Source organism: Halyomorpha halys, unplaced genomic scaffold (genome assembly GCF_000696795.3).
Source record: "Halyomorpha halys isolate HHAL.00 unplaced genomic scaffold, Hhal_1.1 Scaffold2068.1, whole genome shotgun sequence".
In the NCBI taxonomy this organism is placed as follows: domain Eukaryota; kingdom Metazoa; phylum Arthropoda; class Insecta; order Hemiptera; family Pentatomidae; genus Halyomorpha; species Halyomorpha halys.
Window position 1 is genome coordinate 44129 of NW_027111167.1, and position 25667 is coordinate 69795.

A 25667-nucleotide genomic window follows, 5' to 3' on the forward strand; every position below is an offset into this window, starting at 1 on the left:
TTTCCAAATTGGGGCTGCATATTACAGAATGCAGGGGACAACAGTAGCAAGAAGCCTTCGGCTACTTTCTCTGGAACCTCCAACATTTGGCATAAGGCATGACAAAAAGGATGCTACTTTAGCAGATTTGGTGCTGATATACTCCGTGTAAACATTAAAACAGAGACATGCATTGATCATGACTCCTAGGTATTTTAAGCAAGACTGGGAACGAATTTCGTGCCTACCAACCGTGACACTGATGGACTCAGTCTGCTTCCTGCTAGTTAATAGGAGAACCTCAGTCTTGTGATCTGCAAGTTGTAGGCCTACCAAAGACAGCCAACCTCGGACCGTAGCAACAGCCTGGTTTGCGATAAGGATAACTTCTTCCAAGTGCTTCGCCACCACTACAACTGCAACCTCATCTGCGAATCTCGCAACTGCGGCTCCTTTGTATCTCCTTTCACCAATGTCCGAAAAATAAAACAACTCATTCTTTGAAGTAGTCTGTGAGAACTCTCATTATATAGGCTTACACCGCTATAGTCTGTAGGGCATCTATTATACAGGTCCATCTTGCAGTGTTAAAAGCATTCTTAATGTCTAGAATGATGATTGGTGCATAACACTTGGCACCTCTCCTCCACCATGCTCCTGCAATTGCTGTGCGGGCCATATCGACTACCAATCCAACAGCATCTGTCGAGGATCACTCTTTACAAAATCCATATTGAGTCCGCGAGAGGCCATTAACTCCCTCCTTGAACTCTTCTAGCCTGAGGGATAGGATTTTCTCAAATGCCTTACCCATAGTATCCAATAAGCAAATTGGATGATAGGTTGACGGGTCTTCCAGTCTTTCCTTACTCTTTGGAATAAGTAGGAGGTGCTGTCTCTTCCAAGGTTTCGGAATTGAGCCTTCACGAATGCATAAATTGAAGAGATCGATAAAAAAAATTCGGCCGTTTCCTGAGAGCTACATTAGGAATTCTGTCCAATCCTGGTGCCTTGGCATGTTGTAGGTCTGAGGCGATGTCCTCTATCTCTTCCTGCGTAATTTGTGGAAAATCCGTTATATATATATTGTCTATACATTCAATAGTATTCGCCTGTTCAGGGAATAGTGTTCTGACAATATTGTCTACAACATTTGATCTCCAACAAAATCTCCATTGATCCAACAAATTCCCAAAGTCTTCTATTGTGATACTGGGATAGCAGCTTTGCCACTGACATCGGATACCCACGAGAGCTGTTCCCGTACTGTTAAGTAAAGGAGATCCTGTGCAACTTCACAATGGTTCAAATTCAGTTGGAGTATTCTCATCTGCGATGTTGTTGGAATTGCATCATTGTTTTCAATGCTGAACGGAAAGCTGGACACTTACTGCTTCCGCTTGGGCGGTCAGCATCTCCATTTCCTGCACATAATGCGCATTGCGGTTTCTGGTGACAGTCAGTACTTTTGTGACCCGCTTTACCACAGTTTCAACAAAGGGAGGTCCTATCCTTTCCAACACAGTTCCGGGCTATGTGTTCGTACTCCCAGCAACGGAAACACTTTGGAACTCTAAGTCTTTCATGTATACAGCTAACAACAAGGCCTACTCGAACCTTTCCTTGAGCCATAACCTTCCTAGCTTGGAGAACCGGAAGTGAAATAAACCCTGTTTGTGTACCTCCATAGTACAGATGGATAGATTTCACTGCTGTGGTGGGCACTGAATCTTCACCCAGGAGAGGTTTTAAGGCCTCCGCAACCTCTTTTGTGGTGAGAGCATCCAAATCTCACAGCTCGAAAAGGGACTCCTCCGTCCAAGTTCGGACTTCCGCCCCTTCACCAACTACTCCCTCCATTGATCTTTTTAGTTCAGGAAGAGATTGCTCTTTCTTCCGGTCCAGTTGACGTATGAGGTTGCCTTTATTGATTTTCCAGATCTTTGTGATTGAATCGCACATTTCCACCATCGCCGGATCTTCTCTCACCTTTCGCAGGACATTTGAGTAGGACTGGCTCTCTGGTATTTTTACAACTACTGTATCAGGCCTCGGTGGCTTAGGGCTAAGTTTCTTCCTCAATCTATCATCCAATGCTCTTCCTGTTGTTCTCCACGTTGAACTGCATTAGATCTCTGAGGACGATCTACATTATGATGCACAACTTGTGCATTGGGTTGTACGGTTTTCTTCTTGTTCTTCCTTTTGTCGCCCGCCAAAGAAGGTGTGGTTACTGTCCTCTCTGACTTAACAGCATTCTTCCTCAGTAGACTGACCTCCTTCATTTGGGTGTGACCATCTGCAGTTTCGATAGGGAGGGCAGCTGTTTCCAACTTTTCAAAGTATAGTTGGATTTCGCATGTGTAACCTCTTATCTTACCATGGATATTGTTCTTGGTGCAAATGAAGGAGAGAAGCTGTTTAATTTTGCTCCCAAGATTTTGTATCACCTCTGTAGTAGTTAGTCTTGTGGCATTAGATGCCACAATGGCCAAGTCTCCCACCATTGCAGCACTGCGGTCGTATGATGACGATGCCGGGAACCCACTTTCGCATTCCTTATTGGTGCCGGTACTGGGGTTCCGTGCCTCTCTACCGTAGCACAGCCAACATTTTCTTCCATCATTTTTCAGAGTATTTTTCGCATTTTATACCTCCTTCCAGGTTTTGAAACAGCTGCCTCTAACCTGAGGAACAGATGCTGACCAGTACCCCGCCTATTCTAGGAACCGTCGCGCCTGAATTTGAATCTAGTTTTGGTCCACCGTGGGTATTTTATTTCCCTGGTTCCCGCCATATCTGGTGAGAATCCCCTTATCTGCCATCTGGGGAGACCCCCGATGGGAGACTAGCTACTCTACACGGGTGTGTGTGTTACTAGAAAGCTATTATACATGTGCGTGTGTGTCTTCCTCTTCAGTATCTATATTATATATCAATATTTGTTTTATAAACTTTTTTACATTTGTAGGTACTCAACTAATTCAAATGAATTTATACTTATTTAATAGGAAAAAAGTCAACCAAATAAATACATTTTTAACATAATGCTGCTTATTCACCTTAACTGAACCAATATAATTGGATGAGTCACAATTTTCACACAAGTTTTAAAGTATATAACAACTTCAATGAAGTTAGGTCAATTACTGCATCTAAAAAGGTTCAATCAAGGATTACATAGGGCTGCATGATTCCTGTTGTTTAAAATCGAGTTTTTTTTTTTTTAATGATTTACTCATGTAAATCTTTCCGTATAAGGTTTTAAGTTGTTAATATTATTGATAGTGTCCCTTTTTTGGATTGTTTCCTTTACTTTACTATTGCTATTTTGTAATTATCAAAGCAGTTATTAATAATTATCTAAAAATGAAAACTAAAATATTTGTGGTTATTTGCTATTATTGCTATTTAGTTTTATGCATGTACTGTGGTTTTATTCTTTTGATTTAAAATGTACTAATTTATTGTTTTAATTTGAGTACATTTATTGATGTATACTTATACACAGATAATTACCTAATTAGTACCAAATATTAAAATTATTATCCTCTTGATCATGAGTTATATAAAATTCAGTAGCCCCAGTGACATTCAACACCTCTGCTTTTACCATTTCAAGTTTAATCTTAATCACTTATTAGTAATAAATGTTGCCTAGATTGGATTTAGTACTCAACTGGGTTATGAGTTATAGCTTATCTAATTCTGCTGTCTGTAACCCAACTTCCAGATATTCAAGTTTTCAAATATATGTACAAATTAGTAACATGATATTAGAATTAGTACTGATTAGAATCCTGAGTATACAGTTCTACAGTGCCAGTGATATTTAACATTAGCTGTTTAAGAATTTTAAGTTGAAACTTATTCACAAGTTAGCACTTTATTAATAACAAATGCTACCTTGATATTGAAATTAGTATCCATCTTGATAACAAGTTATAGCATATAGAACTGCTGTGCTGACATTCAACACCAGTTCTTTCTGAATTTTGATTTGAAACTTATTTACCATTCATCACATAATATGATATATAGGAAAAAAATTAAATTCTCGTGTATCAGATTGATGCACTGTGTACCCGATGGTAGATAGTAGTTTCTGAAATGAAGCATGTGGGTAGACCAAGTAAAATAGATCCTGAAGTATTATTAGAATGAATTTCTCAAAGAAAATTGTGAAAGGGTTTATGGAATCAAGCCAAAATCAGTTTATTTATATGTTAAGAAAACGAAACTAGTGAGATAGAAGTTGCATGAATGGAAATCTTTGAAAGAGGTTAAGGAGTATGAAGAGTTTGAAAAACAACCTAGCATACCTCCTATATCAGGTAAGCTCTTGTACATTTTTTTCATAATTTAGAAAACAAGAAAAAAGTTTTATTAATTCAATAAAATATTTTTATATCTAGTTACCTTACATATATTAATATTTGGAATTAATATCATAGTTATAGAGATGTATAATAATATTTCAATTTACTCACGAATATTTTAAGTACTTCATATTTTTTAGTATCATATGTGATGATAATTAATCAAATAAAGAATTTAATGACAAGTTCACAATTACTTTTTCAGAAAAGGAATAGCAAGATATTGATTCTAAACAATATTTTTCTGAAAATAAATAAATAAATAAAGACTCCAAATAATGGAATCACCTTTAAGGCATTCCATTTCAAATTCATGATCACATATCTTCAATGACCATTTTTTTATACTAACAAAATATAAGTGTTATTTAGTATTCAAATGAGCATCGTTTAGTGATCACTGCGAATATTACTTGAAATGGTCTTTGCAAACCTTGCAACAGGATATTTAAAGATGTGATTGATACAATTTCGCTAGACGGACTAAGGTTAGTTAAGTTATTGTAACCATAATAAATTGTAAAATAATAAATTTTACTTTAGAAACGTAATTATCAATTAGATTAGCTATGCATTATTAATTTTTCAGCAATAAATTATATCTATCTTTTTCATTTTTCCTACCAACATTAAGAATATCTTTTTTTAAATTTATTTATTGCTATTTACAACTATACATTCAAATACATACATCGAGTAAATTTGATTTTAGTTTATAATGGAATGATACAGGCATGTAGAGAAACTACCTATTGGTAGCACTCTAATTATGAATATCATCTAAGAAACTTCTCCATACACCATTAGTTTTATATGGGAGTGGTAACTTTGTGTGTATTGAAATAACATGTGTTTTGATACCACGCATGATATACTACCTCCTTTTTCTCCCATCGCACTGATAAATTTAATCAAATAAATCTAATTTATAAGAAATAAATTTAAATTAAAGAAAGAAGTTTACCATTTTCGTCTTAAGACTCAAGCAATGTCCAATTTAATGCATAACATTATTCGTGTTAGTTCCTTTTTTTAATTCTGTTCCGTTTACACTCCTTGTGAGATGAATTTTCAAAAACACTTTTATTTTTAACTAAAAGCCTAATTACAAATTCTCAAGTCTCTAAGATTGAAAATATCAAAATAATCTGGAATATTTTTTGCTTCTTTTCTTCTATATTTCTTTATTATTATATCGACTTGTTGGGTCCTTTATGGTTACTATTACAATTTGATTTTCTTTTAAGAGCGAATAATGTGGGTGTTTAATTTTTTTTCAGAAAACACTCCTTACTATTTATAATGGTTATTTTGACATCCGCTTTCAATGTGAAATACTTTTTTTAAGTCATGGCTTGACAATATCTTTGTATCACCTAAAGAACTTCACTTGCTAAACACATTGAATTGTATTGTATGTACTGTGTAGTACATTACTCTGCAGCTTCCCCTATCATAATTTTATGGCAAATAATGTTAACACAGTAAGTCTTAAAGCACAGTAAAGTTTACTTTCTGCTCTTTAAAATGACTATGTACTTTTATGTATTGTAGCTAATTACAATTAATTAGCTAAGTTCCTTTACATTTTACAACTAATTACAGACTAGATTAAAAAAATCAAGTTGAAACTTATCATCTAACTCATGCTGAGTAGCAAAATCACCCCGGGTTAAAAATGTATTCTACAATTTATAAACACAAGTTAAAAGAAAGTAACATAAAACTTTAAATCTTTTTTTAGGGTCTTGATTTGATGTGCCTATCAGTCTGGCAATCCTTGCAAAAAGCTTGACTTCAAAGAGAATGCTTACAGGTAGACCAAAGGATAGCTATTAATAATTTATTGAATCAAAAAGAATCAACTGATGACTACAAAACTAAAAAAACACAACTGATTGTGAAACATGGTGAAGCATAACCACCACAAATAGCATCTGCAAATGCAGAGGATGACATGGTCTAAAACTCCAGGAGATTTAATCATACAACTCCTTAAAAATGAAGTATTTACAATGCTTGACTAAATAAGTTTTTTGTGAATTACCATTCTAATTACAATGTTATATTGCCTGTAAAAAAAAATATGGAAACATGAATCTTTTAGTGAGTGCCACTGGGGGATTAGAAAAAAGAATAAGCCATTCTTTCATAAATAAATTTGGTTCAATTTTTTTATACCAATGTGTGTTTACAGAGGATAATGGACAAATTCAATTTCCATTGTATCAAATACTATCAGATATACATGATAATATGGCAATCTATGTTTGGTTTGAGAACTGGAAGTGTTGTATAATAATTGTAACTTTAATAGATCTTTAATGCTGTTATTGGAGATAGTAAAGTCATTTATACTGTTCAAAACACTGTCAGGCTATTGTGATTACTTCTTAATAGTTCTATGCATTTTATTCGTGCAGCCTGTTAGATATATGTGTTCAAGAGTGAAGAACTTTAATATTCAATGCTTAGCAGAGGTATTAAAAGCAAACATTATATTGATTGCTAAAGATTTCATTTATATCACATTCATGGTTGCTCTCAAAGTTCATGTATCAGTAAACTTTTTGAAGTAGTTTATGCTAACTCAGAGGATTCTTCTATAGAGAAGTCTCAGAAGCTCCTTAAGATGTCCAATTGGTGAAACCGAGTCTTTATCAGTGAAAGAAATAGCTGAAGACTGACAGTGAAACTACTGATTGTAGTAAAAGGCCGATAGTTCATATTGGCTTTAAAAAAAAATGCTAATTAAGTTAAGTTAAATGGGACATGTTAATCAAAGAAATTTTTCTTGATTCTCATACAGCTGAAATATAATCTGTGAAAACATTCGTATATTTGTTAAAACTTTTTATTGTATTGTATTTTGCATAAATACTTCAAAATTGTTTTGTTATATGCCAGAGTAATGACCATTTTATTTTTATTGTTATTATTATTTCTGTCTATTTGTTTATTTTATTCTATTATATGTTCTCTTTGTGAGATTAGTTTATTTTTATTGTGTTATCATTAATTTGTTTTGCAGAAACACTTTATTTTATTTTATCTTAAAATATTGTGAAAAAAATCTGTTTTGCATAAATATTACATTTGCCCTGTATTGTGTTATTTGTCGCTAGTTAGCAGTTTGTATGTTTTTATTTGTAAAATAAATAATATTTGTCAACAAGTTCAGTACATAAACTTTTATTTACCTGTTACTAAAAGCTTTTAGCCATTAGAATACCTTTTAAGTGTTTGTATAATTTGTGAAGTCACTGGTCTGCCAGTAATGAATACACTACATCTAATGATGTGATGGCTCTAATAGTTTTCTTATTTTTAACTAATTGATACTAGTTGAATTACTAATTTATTCAGGATGGTAAATAGGTCAGTCTACTTTGCTAAAAGTGCTGGGCTATTAAACAAACTTTTGGAAAATAGACATGGAATTATTTGTGTATTCGACATGTAAAACAACAGTAAAGGGTACCAATTCTAGTATTTTTGTATTAATATAGGTGTATAATTTTAAACTTGAAATTCTGAAAGAGATTACATATGCTATAACTTGTCAATCCTGATGATTATTAATTCTAATAGATTGGTATTATTTGGTACTAAGTAGGTCACAATTGGTGAATAAGTTTCAACTAAAAATTCTGAAATGGGTGGTGTTGAATGTCACTGTCCCATCTAAATTGTCAGCTACACTCACTCAGTCACTGAACCAGCAGAATTGTTTACTTTATCATTCATCATCTTTATGGGTAATGATTCCAATAACAGTAGTATTAGATGCTAATTATTTAATAATTTTCAACTTAAAATTACAAAATAGCTGGTATTAAGTATCATTGGCTGGATGGAAGTGTATACACTATAAACTCATTTTAATTACAATATTTTAATAATGCTAGGTACTAGTTAGCTGCTAATTGTGGATGAATTACAACTCGAAAATCTGAATGTGTTGGGCTTCAATAAGAATTAGTACCCACCTAACTACTCCATTCTTAAAGTGCCAGGCCAGAGGCTTACTCCTATGGAATTTGATTTATTATAACTCATGATCCTGATGCGTACTAATTCTAATATTTTGGTACTAATTAGTCACTAATTTATGTATAACTCCAAAATCCAAAATAGTTGAACTACAAAGTCACTGGACCAGCAGAGTTGAATACACTACATCTCATGATTCTGATAAGTAATAACTCTAATATTGTATATCATTCCTTTGCAATATGGTATTTTATTGATAATATTATTCTGAAAATTAATTTTCCACACTTTTTTCTGAATTAATTCTGAAATTCATTTATTTGATGCATTATGATAACCAGATCTTTTCGTGTTTACTACTACCCTTATTCCTCTCCTTTCGATCTGTATTCATTACATTATTTCATCGATAACTTGCTTAAAATAGAATTTTATATTATGTAGGAGACTATTTATAACTGCTCTGTCTTGTCACAGCTGATAATGGGGATAGGGCCCAGAAACATTTTATAAATCTATGTCATCTGACTATTAATAAAATTTATCATTCCAAGGAAGTTGTTTAAGACCTATTATCTAAGAATAATTATAACATTTTTATAGTAACAGTTAACTTTTTTACAAGTTTTAACTCAGAATTTAAAAAGAGCTGAGCCATGCACCATGAGAAATATGCATCTGCTCTCTACCCTCTCTTCTATGAAATGATGCTCTATAAACAGGGCATCTGCTATCCCTCCACCTTTAGTGAATCTATATTCTGCCTTGGATGGCTCGATCTTATAAGACTAGCCAAAGATTCATAAACAACAGGTTCTCCAAGAACTTGCTCATTATAGATAGGTGACAAATAAGTTTTTATCGGTTGGTTGTCCTTGTCTACTTTCTTGTATAGGAATCTGTAATTTTCCAGCTTCCTGGTTTGTATATCTATGTGATTTTAAAGACTAATCATCTTTGTAGAGTATACTATTCTTGAGTATTACCAAATTAACTGGATCTAAATTAGGAGTGTGACCTCTATTTTGGCTGTCAACGACACTACAAAGAATCACAATTTCCTAAGGTGGGCACAGGTGGGTGTACTGTGGTATGCCTCATAAATGCATTTCATCTGGGAGGCACTTTGAGAAAGACTGAAGTTTTGAACTGCTTTATACGATTTGTTTTTGGAATCCCAGTCCTCTCTTCTTTCCATCTTTTTCCTTAAGGTAAGATGGCTCTTTCCCTCCATTTGTAATCAATATTCCCTTATTTTCCTTCCTTTCCTTAGTTTAGCATACCAGCTCCTTTGTGTGTGTCCTTTTCTCTGTGTTTATTATGCCTTTGTTACTTACTATCATAAAATCAGATTAGCCAGATGTGAAATTCTTTCTGTACATTACTATATTCATAAGAAACATGTCCCAGAATAAATTTATTTTTTCAAGTTCTATAATTCAATATTTTAGGATATCCTTAATTCCTTTCAACTTCTACAATCATTTGCTAGATTTTAGATCTTCTGTATTTCAACTCATGTCAATATTTAAATTGTTCATAATATGAAGCTAAAAATTAATTATATCTCTACTGGTTGCTTGTTTTAAACATTTTAAATTCAAATAAAAAAAAAACTTTGCTTAAACCAAAAGGATATTAACAGAATAAATTTTGAATTAAACTAAGTTCACTTGAAAAACTGGAACAAAATTGATTATGTTCTCTATTAAAAGTTGTTTATTTTTTACTTTGAATTTCTGTATTTCACATTATCAGTTAATCATTAAAACATTTCTTTATTTAAGTGGGAAGCAAAAGTTGAAAGATGCGAAGAGGAGTTCAATAACATTTCCAAAATGATTAAAAAAGAAATGGAAAGGTTTGAAGCTGTTAGGGTAGAAGAATTTAAAGCAGTATTTATTAGATACATGGAAGATCAGTTAAAACATCAAATCCAGGTTAGTCTAAATAAAAGTGTTTTTTTTTCAGTACTGTTTACTTTTGTAGTGAAGGAAATCCTATTTAAATGTTTTCTTGCAATGGGTACATCTTCCGTAAATTTTCTTTATGGTTCATAATGGTTGTGATAATAATTGGTTTGTAGTTTATTTGTAAAAATCCTTAAAGATAATTATTTAATGTTTCAATAGTTTTTACATTTTGGAAAATTACTTAGCGATTCTCTAATTAACGATATTCTCATTACACTTTACTAAATATACACCTTTCTTAAAAGAGAAAAAAATATTCATTCACTATGGTTTTTGTGAGTATCAAATACCTAAACTTATTTTTTCAGTTGTTGCTTGGAACTGTATGTTGGAAGCCTCTTGTAGTACTGTATCCTTCCATGTTTTATAATAATTTTCAATTGATCTTTAATCAACTTTTGAATTTAAAATTTTTTTTTCCTTGATCGATTTTACCAGTTTTTTTTTTTATTTTCTAGTATTTGGAAATAGTGAAGGTAATGATAATAGTTTTCAGTTATTATTTCTTCTTCTTCCTTACTGGTGTACAACTGATTTCTAGATCACAGCCACCTCCCCCCCCCCCAATTGTTCTGATACTGTTGTGCAGAAACCAACCAATTCCGAGTAGGGTCCTATCTAGCTAACATCATGGGAAACTTCTTCCTGTGGAGTGTTTGTCTTCTGCATCTTATGGTTCCATATAGTACCTCTTCCTTGATATATCGGCATGGCTCATTCAAGTTTATGCTCATCTTAGTCTTATACAAATGAAATGGACATTTGGCTACTTGTACACCTTATGTAACTCCAGGGCCCTGTTTCATAATGAAAGCTATTATTAATTAGTATACTACTACTATTAACTGCTAATAGTAACCATAGAATACTATTAGTATTAGTTCATAATACAAGTGTAGAAACTAGAGTGGTAATAATACTAATACTTATTTTTTCATGATTGGGATGACTATTAGTGATATTACAGGAATTAAAAAATACTTAAGTACAAGTTAATATTGTACAAGTCTGTGTAATTGAATTAAGATAAATTTACAAGACTAATAGTATTAGTTTGTACTTTATTATGAAACAGGGCCCAGGTTGGTTCGTCATTTCCATACCTGGCTAGTGCAGACCTCCAAAATGGATTATGGTATCTTTCTCATGAATTAATAGTGCATGTTCATCCAATTTGAAAATGGTTCACATTTCATAGCTATAATACTGGTCTTATAAATTAGTATTTTTATTGACCTGTTTATCATCCTTCTCCTAAGGCGACTTGTGAGGCTGAAAAAGCAGAAGTTGAATTTCATGATCCTACTTTTTATCTCAGCTCTTATATTATTGTCTAAATTTTATATTAAAACAATAATATATTTTATATTATAACAAAAAGATATGTTAATACAATGACTTGTTAAAAGTATGTGAGTTAACTTATTTTGAGTCCCTGGGATGCATTTTCTGTACCATTGTTATATATTTTGTCTTGGAAGCTTTAATTTCCTGGCCCAACGATTTAGCTGTTTGTGGCGGTACTTGGAAAGTGATCTGCACATCTTTAAGAGTTCTTCCCATTGTGCCAAGTCATCTGCAAATCCTAGGAGCTGGACAGAATTATTCCATTAGATTCAATGCCTGAGTTCGCACAGCTTTTGCAAGGTTGTAGTTAAAAAATTGGCATGCCTAGGCATCACTCTGCCTCAGATCCCTTTCAGATATAAGCAGTTCACTTTCACCAGCCTGCTCCTTAATCATGTACTTAACTCCATCCATTGTGATCTTACACATCAGATCTCGGCTTTACTGGAATAAAGTTCCAGTATCTCTTCCATGGCAGAATTTAATATCACTCTGTTGACACTATTATAGGTGGTTTTAAATTCTACGTAAAAGTGAGTGGTAATGATTTTATATTATATATTATGGGGGTTGATCAAGTTGAGCGTCTTGATTGTTGAGGTGTCAAAAGGTTGTCATTCTTGCAATCCCAATTGTTCACCGAAATCCTCTTTTCAGAATTTCAGTTTGTTCTGCAAGAATAGTGCCAACGTTGCTTTTGTAATTGTTCAACTTCAGCATAAGTGGTCTTCTTCTTAAGTCGATCCTCTTGAAGTTATTGCAACTAAAGAAGTTGCAGGAGTTATTTTGATTTCTCAATTCCTGAATATCTGCAAATTCACTATTCATAGCATACCTCTTTTTTTAGTTCATGAGCGTGTTTTCAGTTCTTCTTAAATCACATTATTCCCTCATTTTTCTAATACAATGGTTAATCATGCTTCTGTATGGTTAATTTTTTGGGGCAGTGGCTCACTCTCGTTTGTCATCAAACCAGAAATTTTTTGGTTCCGGTTTGTTCAATCCTGATATTTCCTCTGACTTGATTTGAACCCTAGGTTAATAAGACTGGTAATAAGGATTCATTTTCCTTTGTTTTTATAATGTTGAATTTTCTGACCATTTTTGATCAATGTTTCGGTGCCTAGTAGATATTGTCCTTTAGGTTTGCTATGTGATGGTCAGAGTCTATATTTTCTCTCTGATATGCATGGACCTTAAAGAGATTTGGTTGGTTCTTAATTTCAGGAAATAAAGTTTGATTTAGTATGTGCCCATGTTAGAATGGAGAATCTGAAGAGATTCATTTTCATAGACTGTCCTAATGGAGATTTTGTGACTAAATTGTTGAGAAGTAGTTGTTACCCCAACTCAGCTTTACATTAAGTTCCCCAGCTGTTATATTAATGTCATTATTCGAGTATATGGTCCATTACTTGGTCAAGGGTTTCAAAACATTCATCTTTCTCAGTTAGGCAATATTTAAAATAATGATCCTTTGGTTTCACCTGCAGTATATTTAGCAACCTTATTTTACAGAAAGAAATATGGATCCTAAATATCTACATATTCTTAATAATTTTGCTGGTTCATAAAACCCAACATCATCATTTCATCTGCCCCCATACTTGGAAACCATTTTTTTTTTTTTTTTAATGTATATCTAACCATCTATTATAAAAATATTATGCTTACCCTTATTTGGAAAAGTATGCTTTTCGAAGTATGCAGCATTTTGTTAGTAAACTTACTCACAAAATCTAACTTATTTTATGCATATATATATATATATATATATATATATATATATATATATTTGCATGCGAATGGTTTTACTTAATTTTCTATTTCCCTGTAAATTAATTTTGTTTAATAACACAATCATACCCTTAATGATCTAACTATTGATTTTCGTCAGCATAAAAGGATTTTACTTGGCTCTTAGGACCATTAATTGTCTTTCAAATAATAACATTACAGATACCCCTGTCAAAATTTAGTTATAAATACCTTTTTTGGGTACTATTTTTTAATATTATAATCCTTCATTTAAATCTATAAATTGTGCTATAGGTTGCATACTCATTTTCCCTAATTTATTGATTAAATTCAAAATATTTTGAGTGAAAACTAACAAATGATTGAATCAGGAAAAAATATTATTATTATGAATACATTCATGAGCCACTTTATCTTCATTCTTCTGCCTTCGGTTTTACTTTTGTTGTCATTTTTAATTTGTTTTTCTTCCTCTGTTTGTTTCAGTAATAAAGTAAGTAGCACTGTTATTTTAATTTAAAAACAAAAATGAATAAAGAAATAGTTATCAATTAAATAATTTAATATCCAAAATAGTCTCAACACTATATATTTATTTATTTGTACAACGTTTCGGCCCTCCCAGCCATCCTCAGGGACATCTTCAACATAAATTTCCTCTCACATTAATTGTTTTCTCTTTGCAGGCTATTTTGCCCAGGTCAATATCTTTATTTAAGTCAAAAACCTATTCCAAAACAGTCCATTATTAAAAGTCATACTTATTATTAATAAGCTTACCAAGCTTAAGTCTAGTTACCTTTCTATTTAAATTTTAAAAACCATTCACTCATCCATTCTATAATATTGTCCACACTATAAAAACCCACACCATATCTAGATATGTCCCTGAGGATGGCTGGAAGGGCCGAAACGTTGGACAAATAAATAAATATATAGTGTTGAGACTATTTTGGATATTAAATTAATTAATTGATAAATATTACCTGGTCTCGAAAAATTTTGAAATAATATAATTAAAGAAATAGTTTCAAATTACACTATGAACAAGATTTACATTTATTAATTTTATTTGAAATGAAGAAATTGTAGGAAGATAGTCCAGGTCAATAAAGGTGTCAAAATAGTTTTCTTCTACTATTTTGATACCTTTATTGATCACCACTGGGACTATCTTTCTACAATCTCCTTCATAAAGTCAACTATATTCTTCCAGTCTGGAAATAAAAAGGTTTAAATATGTTGATTTTAATTTGTAGAAAATGGAATGTGAAAGTATATAATAGAATTAATTAACTTAATTTCCAGTTCTATTCATACAGAGGTGCCTTATACTCTTATTTAATGTATTTATTCTATATTTATATATCTTTAATAAATAAAAATAAAATAATAAAATTCTTCTATTCAAAAGATACATAATAAAAAATCTGATATTATCTTCTTTTTTTAAAAAAATTGTATGCCTATTTAATTTTTCTGTTTCAATCAAATTTGTCTGCACTAATCAATGATTTCAAAGCAATTTCATAATATATTTTAAATATTTTTGCAGCTTGTCAAGTATTGGGAGGCTTTCTTACCTGAGGCTAAAGCTATAGCCTAGAGACATTTATATTCTGTTTTTTGTAAGATACTTTTCTTTTTTCATTCCATATCGATGGCATGTGGTATGCTTATCTAATTATGTATGTGTGATCATTATATAATATTATAAGTATTAATGAAATCATATATGTATATGTGCATATATTTATATGTTATGCTGTTTTTTATTGTTTATATTTGAATTTTTGTTTTCTTTTTTTTTATCATAAATTTAGCTACCTTAATGGTATAATTGTTTTTATATATGAATCTATGTGTTGACCTATTACTTAATTCATGAAGTACATCTCACATATTCTATATTATTTTTTCAGAAGATTATGTCATGTTACGTTTTATGTTTAAAAAGGGAAAAAAAATGATGTATTAACTGCTAAGCAGTTAATACAACCTTTTCCTCTTAGTCTAACTATTTTATTGTTGTATGGAAATTTATAGTTTTATTCATTAATATGTATATGATTATGTTAAAATAATCTCTAATTATATGTTTTCCTGATATACTTAAATATTATATATGTGATGTAAATTTATAACCATATAAAATAAGGTTATATGATTACCAAATTTTGCTTATAAACTTTATAAGTAGCTTATTATAAATCTTTTTAATGAAAAGCTTTAATATATCTTATCTATATTCTCAAACCCCGAATTCTTGAAAATTAACCTCTTTTATTTCAGTTTTATATTGAGTTATGCCAAGATAGAATTTAGTTTATTGTATTACCACATTAAAACTAGTTTCTTCAAAATCCCTGCCAAGGTATTGTGCTATGTAGTACGGTTCCATTCAGTAAATATTTGGGTGCAAACCTTACTACTCTGCATTTATGACATTTATCTTTCATATTTTTTTACAATGTACAATTTGTAATTATGTATCATATTGGGTGTATGGTTTTAATTTTCCTCGTGAGCCTGAGAAAGATAGTGTACATGTGAACGTATGCACTTGCCTTGCTATTGAGATGGTACAAGCCTATAAGCATTGTTTTATATGATACTAAATCAATTCATTGTATTATAAATTCAATATCTTAGTAAATTATATATGTTTATACAAATTTTATTGTATTTATTGTACAAAGAAAACTAATAACGGCTACGAAAACAAAATTTTGACCAATATGTTTCATAGTATTATTTTGTACTAATAAACCATTAAATAATTTAAAAACTGATAATTGTTTGTACTTTACTGCTATGGAGGTGTTATTTATGCTGTAATTTTAACTTATTTTCTATAGTTCAGTGGTTCTCAATGAGAGGGCATTTTTCATTAAATTAATTAAGAATATGACTAAAGTAATCAGTACATCATACAAAACCTTTGTACTTAAAAACTTCTAAAATTTTTATTATCATTTTGTAATAAATTCTGTTAAAGTTTGTTTGAATTTTAATTCAAATAAAAATAATTATATTGATTGTTTCTGAATTATATACAAATATTTTCTGTTTCATTAATTAATTAAATTAATTCTAATTTCTTGTTACATTTTTTGTATCATTGTTTATATCATATTACATTGTTTTGTTATATTTCAAATAAAAAGAAATATATAACATCAGCGGAAATAATTATTGACATATATTAATTTGGGTTATCAGCTATTCATTCAGGATTTTATTAGTATGTACATGTTTTCTTCTTGTCTTAAAGCATTTATATGAAAGAAAAGTATATTTTAGTTTGGTACAACTGTGATTTATTAACTGAAGATACATTAAATTAATGTAACTATTTATTTTTTGTATATCCATTGCAGCATTAATGATTGGAAATGTTTGAGATTATTCGATGATTAGACCGGTGATTACAAAATGTGAAGTTGAGTTATATTATTTAATAACTATTAGACTTTTTAAAGAAAACATCATGTTTTGAGATTTGAGAACTTAAAGAAGAAAATCTCAGAATTGTTAGATAATTACTAACTGAATCTCTGCATATAATTTTACATTCCTGAATCCCATTATAAGATATTTTTACCTACAAATTCGATTTAACTGTTGTAATAGATATAATTCGCTTTGATTATTTTTTTAAAATAAAAATGTATGTACTATTTTTGGTAAATAAAAGAGTTATATATTCAGCATGATAATGATTAGTACTCCATCTCATTTTTATATTAATGTATTTACTTAAATAACTTTAATTTGTGTGGTATGTTTATTACTTATACCTCTAAATGCTTATTATTTATAAAGCAAGCTGTGTTTCTTAACAAGTTATTATATAAATATTGTTGATAATGCAATAGTGCAATTTCCTATTATCTAAAACTATTTTAGACTTATTTGCTAAAAAAAAAAAATAAAATAAAATTTAAATCCCTTTTGGTACATGTACTTACCTCAGATGAGCTCTATTATTTTATGAGTGTTTAGATTGTCTCAAATCCTGCTTAATTAAGTTAACAGAGGATGAATCACTTTTTATCATTGTTGGATTGATTACTTGTTTTTAACCATGAAGTGTATATTTTTATTTTCTCATGTAAACTTTTAATGTGTCATTTAAGTAATTAAAATTAGTGTGCAAGTTAAATTTATCAATATAAAAATATATTAGTTAAATATCAGTGTTTATTTCTGCAACAAATAATTATTAATTGGTTATAAGTTTTCTGAATGTTAATAAACTTCATAAACACCTATTTGAGAACCACTGCTGTAGCCTATACATTATATCATTGAATGCCTGGTGCATTGTACATGTATTGATATATTTTTTTACAACATAAAAAAATTAAATTGTTGTTTAACTTACATATTTGATAGACCAATAAATAGTTAAATGACTTGGATTTTTTCATTCTATATTACCTTCAATGCTGTTCAGAAAGATTTAAAAGAATGTTTTAATTATTTTATTTTATTTCATCAAAAACAATAACAGTAGAAATTATAACTTGAAGGAGATATAAATATTGTTTTGAATGAAGGAATAATATTAATAGCAAATTCTTGCACAATCTTCATATTATGCTGCAACATGACAATATAGCAAATACTTGATGATGGGATGACAACCCTGAAATAATGTTATTGTTTTTAATGAAATAAAATAAAATAATTAAAACAAGGAAGAGTACCTTTCATTCACAAGATCTAATCTAAATGTTATTTATTTTACATTTATACAATCATAGGTAATGGACATTCATTTTTCTTAACAAAATTTCAAAACTCATAATGAATTTTATTTTAATACATGTAATAAATCTAAGGTCGGAAATCATTATTAATTATTTTTTCAATAAATTTCGCAACAATAGTTCCTGCATAGTTTTCATTTCTAAAACTAAGGGATAAGCTTAGTGAAAAAAATGTTTATTTAAAAATAATACTCAATAAAAAATTATCGGACAACTGTTAAATAAAAATGTTTTGGGTTTAATTAAAATATATTTCTTAAAATATAGCCAGGGATTTGTTACTCTTTGAAGAAACTGATATTTGGTAATTATGTGTAACTTAAAGTGGGAATGATTTCTGTGTTATTTGACATATTAAAATATATTACTTACTGTATTAATAAATATTCCAGAATATTAATAAGTATAAAGTGCTTAAAGTTGGGCTTCCAAATTTATTTTTTAAAGAAAATCCCAGGAGCTGATTTCTTATTTGGGGTAAAATAGAAAACTTGAGCGAATACATATTTTTTTACTTTAAGAAAATGGTTTTAGAGATGATTTAATATTAATTTACAGTTCATTAACAATAAATATTTTATTCAAAACTGTATTTCTGATTATTTACAAATAATAATCCAGTTATCAGGATTAAGTTGTAGAGCTTTTCTTTTTTTTTTCTTCTTTCTTTTTTATGTTTAACTACTTTTTCTTTTTTCTTTTTTATGTACTACTGTATTGTATTCTTGTTGAAATAAACATCAATAAAAAAAGATTAATTTTTTATTCTAAGTTATTTTTAAAAATTATTGAAAAAGTTACAATAAAAATTTATATTTTAGGGTTTGACATATAAATAATACAAGAAAACTGTTTGGAAAAAAATTTACATATAAGAATTTTGATAAAAATTTTTATTTTGTACTAATAAAAATTGAGTAATTTTTAATTGAAAATCATTTGAAATAAATATTAGTAACCATTTAGAGTTCCTGCATAAAACCATTTTTTTTATTAAATTTCCATTAATAATATTAATTGGTAAAAGGAAAAATTAAAACAAACAAAATAGAAACTCAGTTTCCAATCATGCCTTTGTAAATTATTCATACTCAGCTCTGAACAAAGCCTTTTCCTCAAGTATCTAGAAGCCATAATGGCTATGCAAGTTGGCCTGATTTAAATTTGATTATCTGACCATTGTCAGGACTCTGTAAGTCATATTTTATGAGAAGTTTTAACAATAAGTATTTTATTTAAAACTTTATTTAAAAATAAAGATTAATATAGGAACCCTCACGACTAGCCAGATCAGGGTCTTGTGGGGGTGCCTCAGGGCAGGCCCTTGTCGCCTTCGCTGTTCAACCTAGCCATCGATCATTTATATCACAAGCTGTGTGACCAGGAGTGTGATAATAAATTTGAATATGATCTGAGAAGTGACCAAGAGAGTATGGTCCTCACAGGGTTCACAGACGATCATGCTGTAATGGCTTGCAACTGGGGTTCTGTGGAAAGAATTATAGTGTATAGAGGGTGCTCGCAGAGATTGGTTTTGCAATAAATTCAAAGAAAAATGTGGGTATCATAATGGATAAAGGAGAGATGCGGTCAACAAAGCTCTCCCTAGAGAATACAGAGGTCATCCAAACAGCAAAAGCTGACAACACCATCAAATATCTAGGATGTGCATTCTTGAGAGAGCTAGTATTTGGAGAAGAAGTGGTGATGAAATTAACTAATAATCTTGATAAATTATAAAGTGAGCTCATGCTTACTCAAACCGGAACAAAAGATCAACGTTGTCAACCAATACTTGTTCTCAGGCCTTACTTACACTCTCCTGACTGTGCGCCTTACAAAGATATGTCCTGCGATATTGAAGGGTATTGATACCAATATTTGCAGGAGTATCAAAGCCATCATTAGGCTCCCTGCTAACACCTCATCGGTGATGCTATACGCACCCAGGAGGTATCAAGGACTGCGTCTGATCCACTGTCAATAGGAAGCACCACTGCAACATTGGTCCATTGTCCAGCAACTGTCGAATGTTCTGGATGCCTTACTCCAGTCTACATTCAATTACGAAACCGAAATCACGGCAAGTGCCGATAGACTAGGTGTGAATCAGGGCTACCAAAGTATGATACCTCTATGGCAGTTGTGTGAGAATACTTTCGAAGAATGGGCCTATTGCAGGTGGCAGGGTATTGGTGTTCACCATCTCCGTCGTAAATGTGGTAGAGTCTGAAATATCAGCCCATGTGCTGGGAAAATGCCCCAACAACTCCCTCCTTATAACATGCCGGCACCACAGGGTCAAAGAAGAATTCGATAAAGTTCCTTGAAAAAAAAAACTTCACCTGCTTTGATGAGGTTTATTGTGTTGACACTGGTGTATCCGTAAGATATGCTGATATTGTCACATTTTCTAAAATCGGAGGCACGGCTCTGGTCTTGGATCCAACTTTAAGATTTGAGAGTAATGACCTCGAACAGGTGGGTGGAGTGGAAAGGGAAAAGAAGGAAATATATGAAAAATGCATCCCTTTCCTTAAGGAAAAATTCCACGAAACCTTTGGAGAGGGAGGTTCACTGTGAGAGGCCTCTGGTTTAGATCTCGTGGTACAATACCATATAGAACAAGGAACTTCTTAGAAGACCTTGGTGTTGGCATCGGGGATGTAGCAATCTTGGCAGAAAATATTATTTTCGACTCCCTGGGGATCATACATCGTCACCGGCATGGGAATTAGCTCTGAGATTAATCATTGTTGAGAAATTTATAGAGGAATGGAACTGTAGGAGTAAGTAACAGGACAAGGATAGTTGGGAAAGTTTGATTGAATTTTTAAAAAAATGGATGAGTATGAAGTCATGGATAAAAGGTACTGTGTTTATTAGGTAGTAGGGTATCAAAAGTAACATGGCATGGATCAGTTACAACAATTTAGGAGCCTTTAGATTCGAATAAGTGTGTTCTTCAAATATTTTTTTGTTCCTCTACAGGTCATTCCTTTAATCCAGATTGGTTTTAGAATGATCTTGTACATGAGAAGTTTGTTGTCTATTAAAAGTCAGGTGGTTCTTTATTTAGTTTGCTGAACTGTCTCCTGAGTTTTCATGGAAATTTTTGTCTAGGATTCAGTCTTTGGGTACTGGTCTGGTATAGTTAGGCAGCTTTAAGCAAATATATATCATTTGAATATATTTGGTTCACATATTTAAATTTATTATACCATATAAGTAAAATATTTTAATATCAACTTAAGATTTCATGTAGTACAACAAAATCATCAAAATTGTATAGATAAATGTTATTTTGAAGATCCACCATCCATGTTATTTTTTGAATAGAGAACCCAATAAGTCTTTAAAAACATTTTGAAGCATCATACATTACTCAAAAAAAAGAAATCATATTACAAAACATTGGTATAAAAGTATCTGAAAATATACGGATAACCTCTTAAATTAAGATGGTGAGAGTGATTTTATAAAAAGAAGAGAAGTGGGAAGTGGTGATTTCAATGTAATTTGATTTAGTGAAGCACCTCTACCATTTTACTTAAGAGGTAAATAAATTGTTATTTTACATTCTTCATAATGATATAATTTAAACAATTCTGGACAGTGTTAATGGATATGCAATGTGGTTGATCAACCTTCCCAGATATATCCATGGGGTCAACAACTTTTTGGTGTCTTGGGAATTTCTCATGATTCTTATACACCTGATTCCTTTATAAGATATTCAATCAAGTGAATTTTAGAGTTATTTAACATTGGTTTGTGCAGCCTTCCTGCACAAGAGATAAGTTAAATCAACTGCTGTTTATTATGGTCTTTAATGGTTGACTACAGATTGTTCTTTTTCTTATATTCATTTAAATGAAAATCTAGGTGGGCTAAGTTACCTTGCACTTTGTGTCATCTCTTGTTAATTGTATAAATAACTATGTCCATCTTATTAAAAATTTATTTTTTATCATAATATTCTATGTGAATCTATTTCCAACTTCTTATATTATTCCTTTAATAATTCCATTTTGTTTGTAACAGTAAAACAGAATGAGTATGACATGAAAATGGGTAGGATTGGCCTGAAACATCAGAGATGAATGAATATTTATATATGAATCTAAAAGGGTGTTGGATGAGTTTCCTGAGCTAATTATATTAAACAGTATCATGCTTAATTTCTTTGTTTAGTTATAAAACGAGTTAATATTGTTGGCTCACTGAAAAATAATACACATTTTATCAGAGATAGCAAGATAGTTAAGCATTACTCATTCTGTCATGAAATTTCTTTTCTTAGTTATCCTGCAAAGATTAGGTAATCTGAAACTTGGTCTAAATTAACTTGGATTGTCAGTGTATTCTTTGATGATGGAATATCAATAAAATAACTGAAGATGTTAAGTTAATTTGAAGTATAAAATATTTGTTTACTATAAATTAATTAAGTTTTAAACCTACATCACTGGATCAACTAATGATATTTTAGTTTAATTATACTAACTGGTTGGATTTTTAATAAAAAATAAACTTCCTAGTAAATAAATATATTTGTATAATTACCTGAATGCCAGAGGTCCCAAATATAATAGGTAGCATAAGCCCTGACTACTGGTTTTGTATACTATCAATTTGGTGGTATGACTCACAAGTTTGCTTTTAATTATCCTTGTGATTGAGATATATTTTCTATTGAAATTGTCCTTTTCAACTCTTTTTCTTCATTCAGGGTGTCATCAATAATTGAGCCAAGGTACAGGTTATACTCACAGTGGATTCAGCCTCTGGGTTTGCTGTTTTTTGTTTATTACCATAATCTTAGACTTCCTTTCATTGATATGTAGCCTAATATACTTGACCATTAAATCTAGTGCTTTAAAGGCCATCATCATATTCTGCAGAGATCTCACTATGATGGCTACATCACTTTCATAGGCTAGAAGTTGGGTCTTCTTTGTATAACATGTCCCTTCCTTATTTATCTTCTATTGACAATTGTTTGTTGAGTGATATTAAAAAGGAGAGGAGCTATCAGGCTGCTCCGTCTTAGGCCGATTTCCAATTCAAATGACTCAGATATTCAACTACACTTTACTTGGTAGAATGTTCTCCTCACTGTATATTTTACTAATTGAATTATTTTATTCAGTAACCCCAGTTCATGCAAAGCCAATAAGAGTTTGCTACATAAAATTGTATCATAGGGTGCCCTAAAATCAATAAACAACTTCCTTGTAATCTGCTTATATTATTTAATGTTTTCAGGGACCTGCCTCGAGGTGAAGATTAAATCAATCTATTGGGCTGAATATTGATAGTCGCCCTGTTTCTGTTCTATATTCAGAAGGAAACTGTTGTAAAGCGTTATGGAGAAATGCAGTATTAACCAAACTAAACTCTCGATAGTTGCTGTATATGGATAATATCTCCTTTCCCTTTATACACTACCACTAAATTAGCGTCTTATTCCATTCTTTTGATAAGGTAGCACCTCTCCATATTTGAGCTATCAGTTCCTGTAGTTTTTCCTGGTATCTTCATGATGCCCAGTTGTAAACAATTATGTGAGGAGTCCATTATTATATGGTGACTTCTTTTTTTCTCAATAATCTCTACATAGGTTGAAGTGGTTTCAAAGACATCAGTGTCCGCTGGTAATTGAACTTGGTCTTGCTGGTAATTATCTGAGCCTAGGGTTCCAGAATTAGTATTTCACCATATTAATTTTCAAGCTGAAAAAAAAAACAATAGAATAAAATAGAGGTATTAGTATATAAAACAAGTAGAGGGATCTTCAAAACACATTTTAAATGCTAAAAATTAGTAGAGGCTCGACATTTACTGAAAAGGATACATGGGGGGGGGGGGAGTTATGCCTTTTAAGCAAGTGTAGTGGAGCTTACAGTTTTACCAAACTGTACCAAAACCCCAGAAAAAAAAGAAGATAATAAATGAAAGACTTATGGTTAAAAGTTTCTTCCTCTTGACAACTAACAGTCAACTTCTGAACTATTTATTAGACACCCAGACGTTAATTAGTCGTCAAAATGAAGCTAGGTAAATTTAATTTATTTTTGACTGCAACCATCAGATACGCCATATATTCATACCCAAATATTAACTGAAATCAATGTGTTATCAAGATATTATTTTTTGGATAAATCGATGTTTTCCTATAACCAATTTTTTTTACTGAATCTGTTATAAATTTAACAGTGAAGCAAATTGTTGTATAATGATTTTATATATATTTTAAATCACGTAAATTAAAACTATTAATATAAATAAATTAGCTTATTGAAATAAATTTTATTTCTATTTATTTCTTTAAATAAGTAACAATAGAGCAAATGCGTTTTCAATTGGTTCATTATTTTTATACTGGCACCACTGCTAGCTGATGGAGCTCTTGAACAGTGGGAGCTTAGATAGTCTGCGAATCAACATCCCAACGGAGTTCAAATGCAAATGTGAGTAGTAAATAAATTAATTATTTAATATAAGTAATATATTATAGTCATTATTTAAATTGTTAATTAAAAGCACTGCTATTCTTTCCAATATTGATTCGTAATTGATCGGGAAATTAATCAGAGTTATTTGTTTTGAAACTAAGCACGGTAATGTGCACATGATTTTTTTTTTTTTTTACTGAACTATTCTTAAATGTATGTTGTATAAATAATTCGAGAAAACAAACAAAAAATAGTGAACACGAATTAAAAAGTTATTATTGATGCAACTGAAAGCCTTTATCCTTTCAAATTAATATATATAATAACTATAAATGTACGCTCATATGCATACAAAAACCTACTTTATAAACTAGTGATCAAAAGACAATCAGTTGTGTTGCGAAAAACTGCCTAGATGATACTTGTAAATTTCCACTATTTTCTATATTTTTGTTTTTATCTATACTAAGGAACAAGATAGTGAAGTTAAAACATATGACCGGAAGTTTATATAGTGTACATACTATACATACGTACGTATATATTATAGGACTGTTTGATGACAATGTTGAATTAAGGATTTTATTGTCTGTTTAATAATTTTATTTTATACTACTCATATTAGTATGAATTTCTTCATTCAATATTGCAATAATTTATTGTTTAGTAGTTTATCAGTTCCTTTACTAATAATAGTAGTATGATAATCTGTCGATATTTATCATCGTTAAGTTTTCGTATCATCAATATTATTTCTATTTATCATCTAGGAATATACTAATTTTGAAATATTATTTTATACTATTTAGTTATTACATTAAGAATGATGGCTATGTTTTGAATAATTTTGGAATCTGTCTTTACATGATCGAAAACTGTCTTTATTTTTAAGTTTTTAATGTTAAGTTATTTTTCGTTCTCAGAATTATGCGTCATCACTTTATCATCTTCTATTACAGAATTAAAAAAAAATGTTAAAAATAAAATAAAAACTCTAACACAAGT

The 25667-nt window shown here is 30.7% G+C and overlaps 1 protein-coding gene across 7 annotated transcripts in view; it reads left to right on the forward strand.

The window, feature by feature from the left end:
* LOC106691082 (sorting nexin 1) overlaps positions 1–17848 on the forward strand; it is a 49608-nt gene extending 31760 nt beyond the window's left edge. For 4 of the 7 annotated variants that reach the window (XM_014436734.3, XM_014436736.3, XM_014436735.3 and 1 more), the window contains 2 exons: positions 10139–10291; positions 14985–17848. In XM_014436734.3, coding sequence (XP_014292220.1) covers positions 10139–10291; positions 14985–15035 — 204 coding nt within the window. In that variant the 3' untranslated portion in view covers positions 15036–17848. Of the gene's footprint in view, positions 1–4563; positions 4847–5638; positions 5843–6102; positions 7539–10138; positions 10292–14984 lie in introns of those variants that run through there. The other 3 variants (XR_001344718.3, XR_001344717.3, XM_067049241.1) reach the window with 3 other exon arrangements.
* Positions 17849–25667: the final 7819 nt, after the last annotated feature.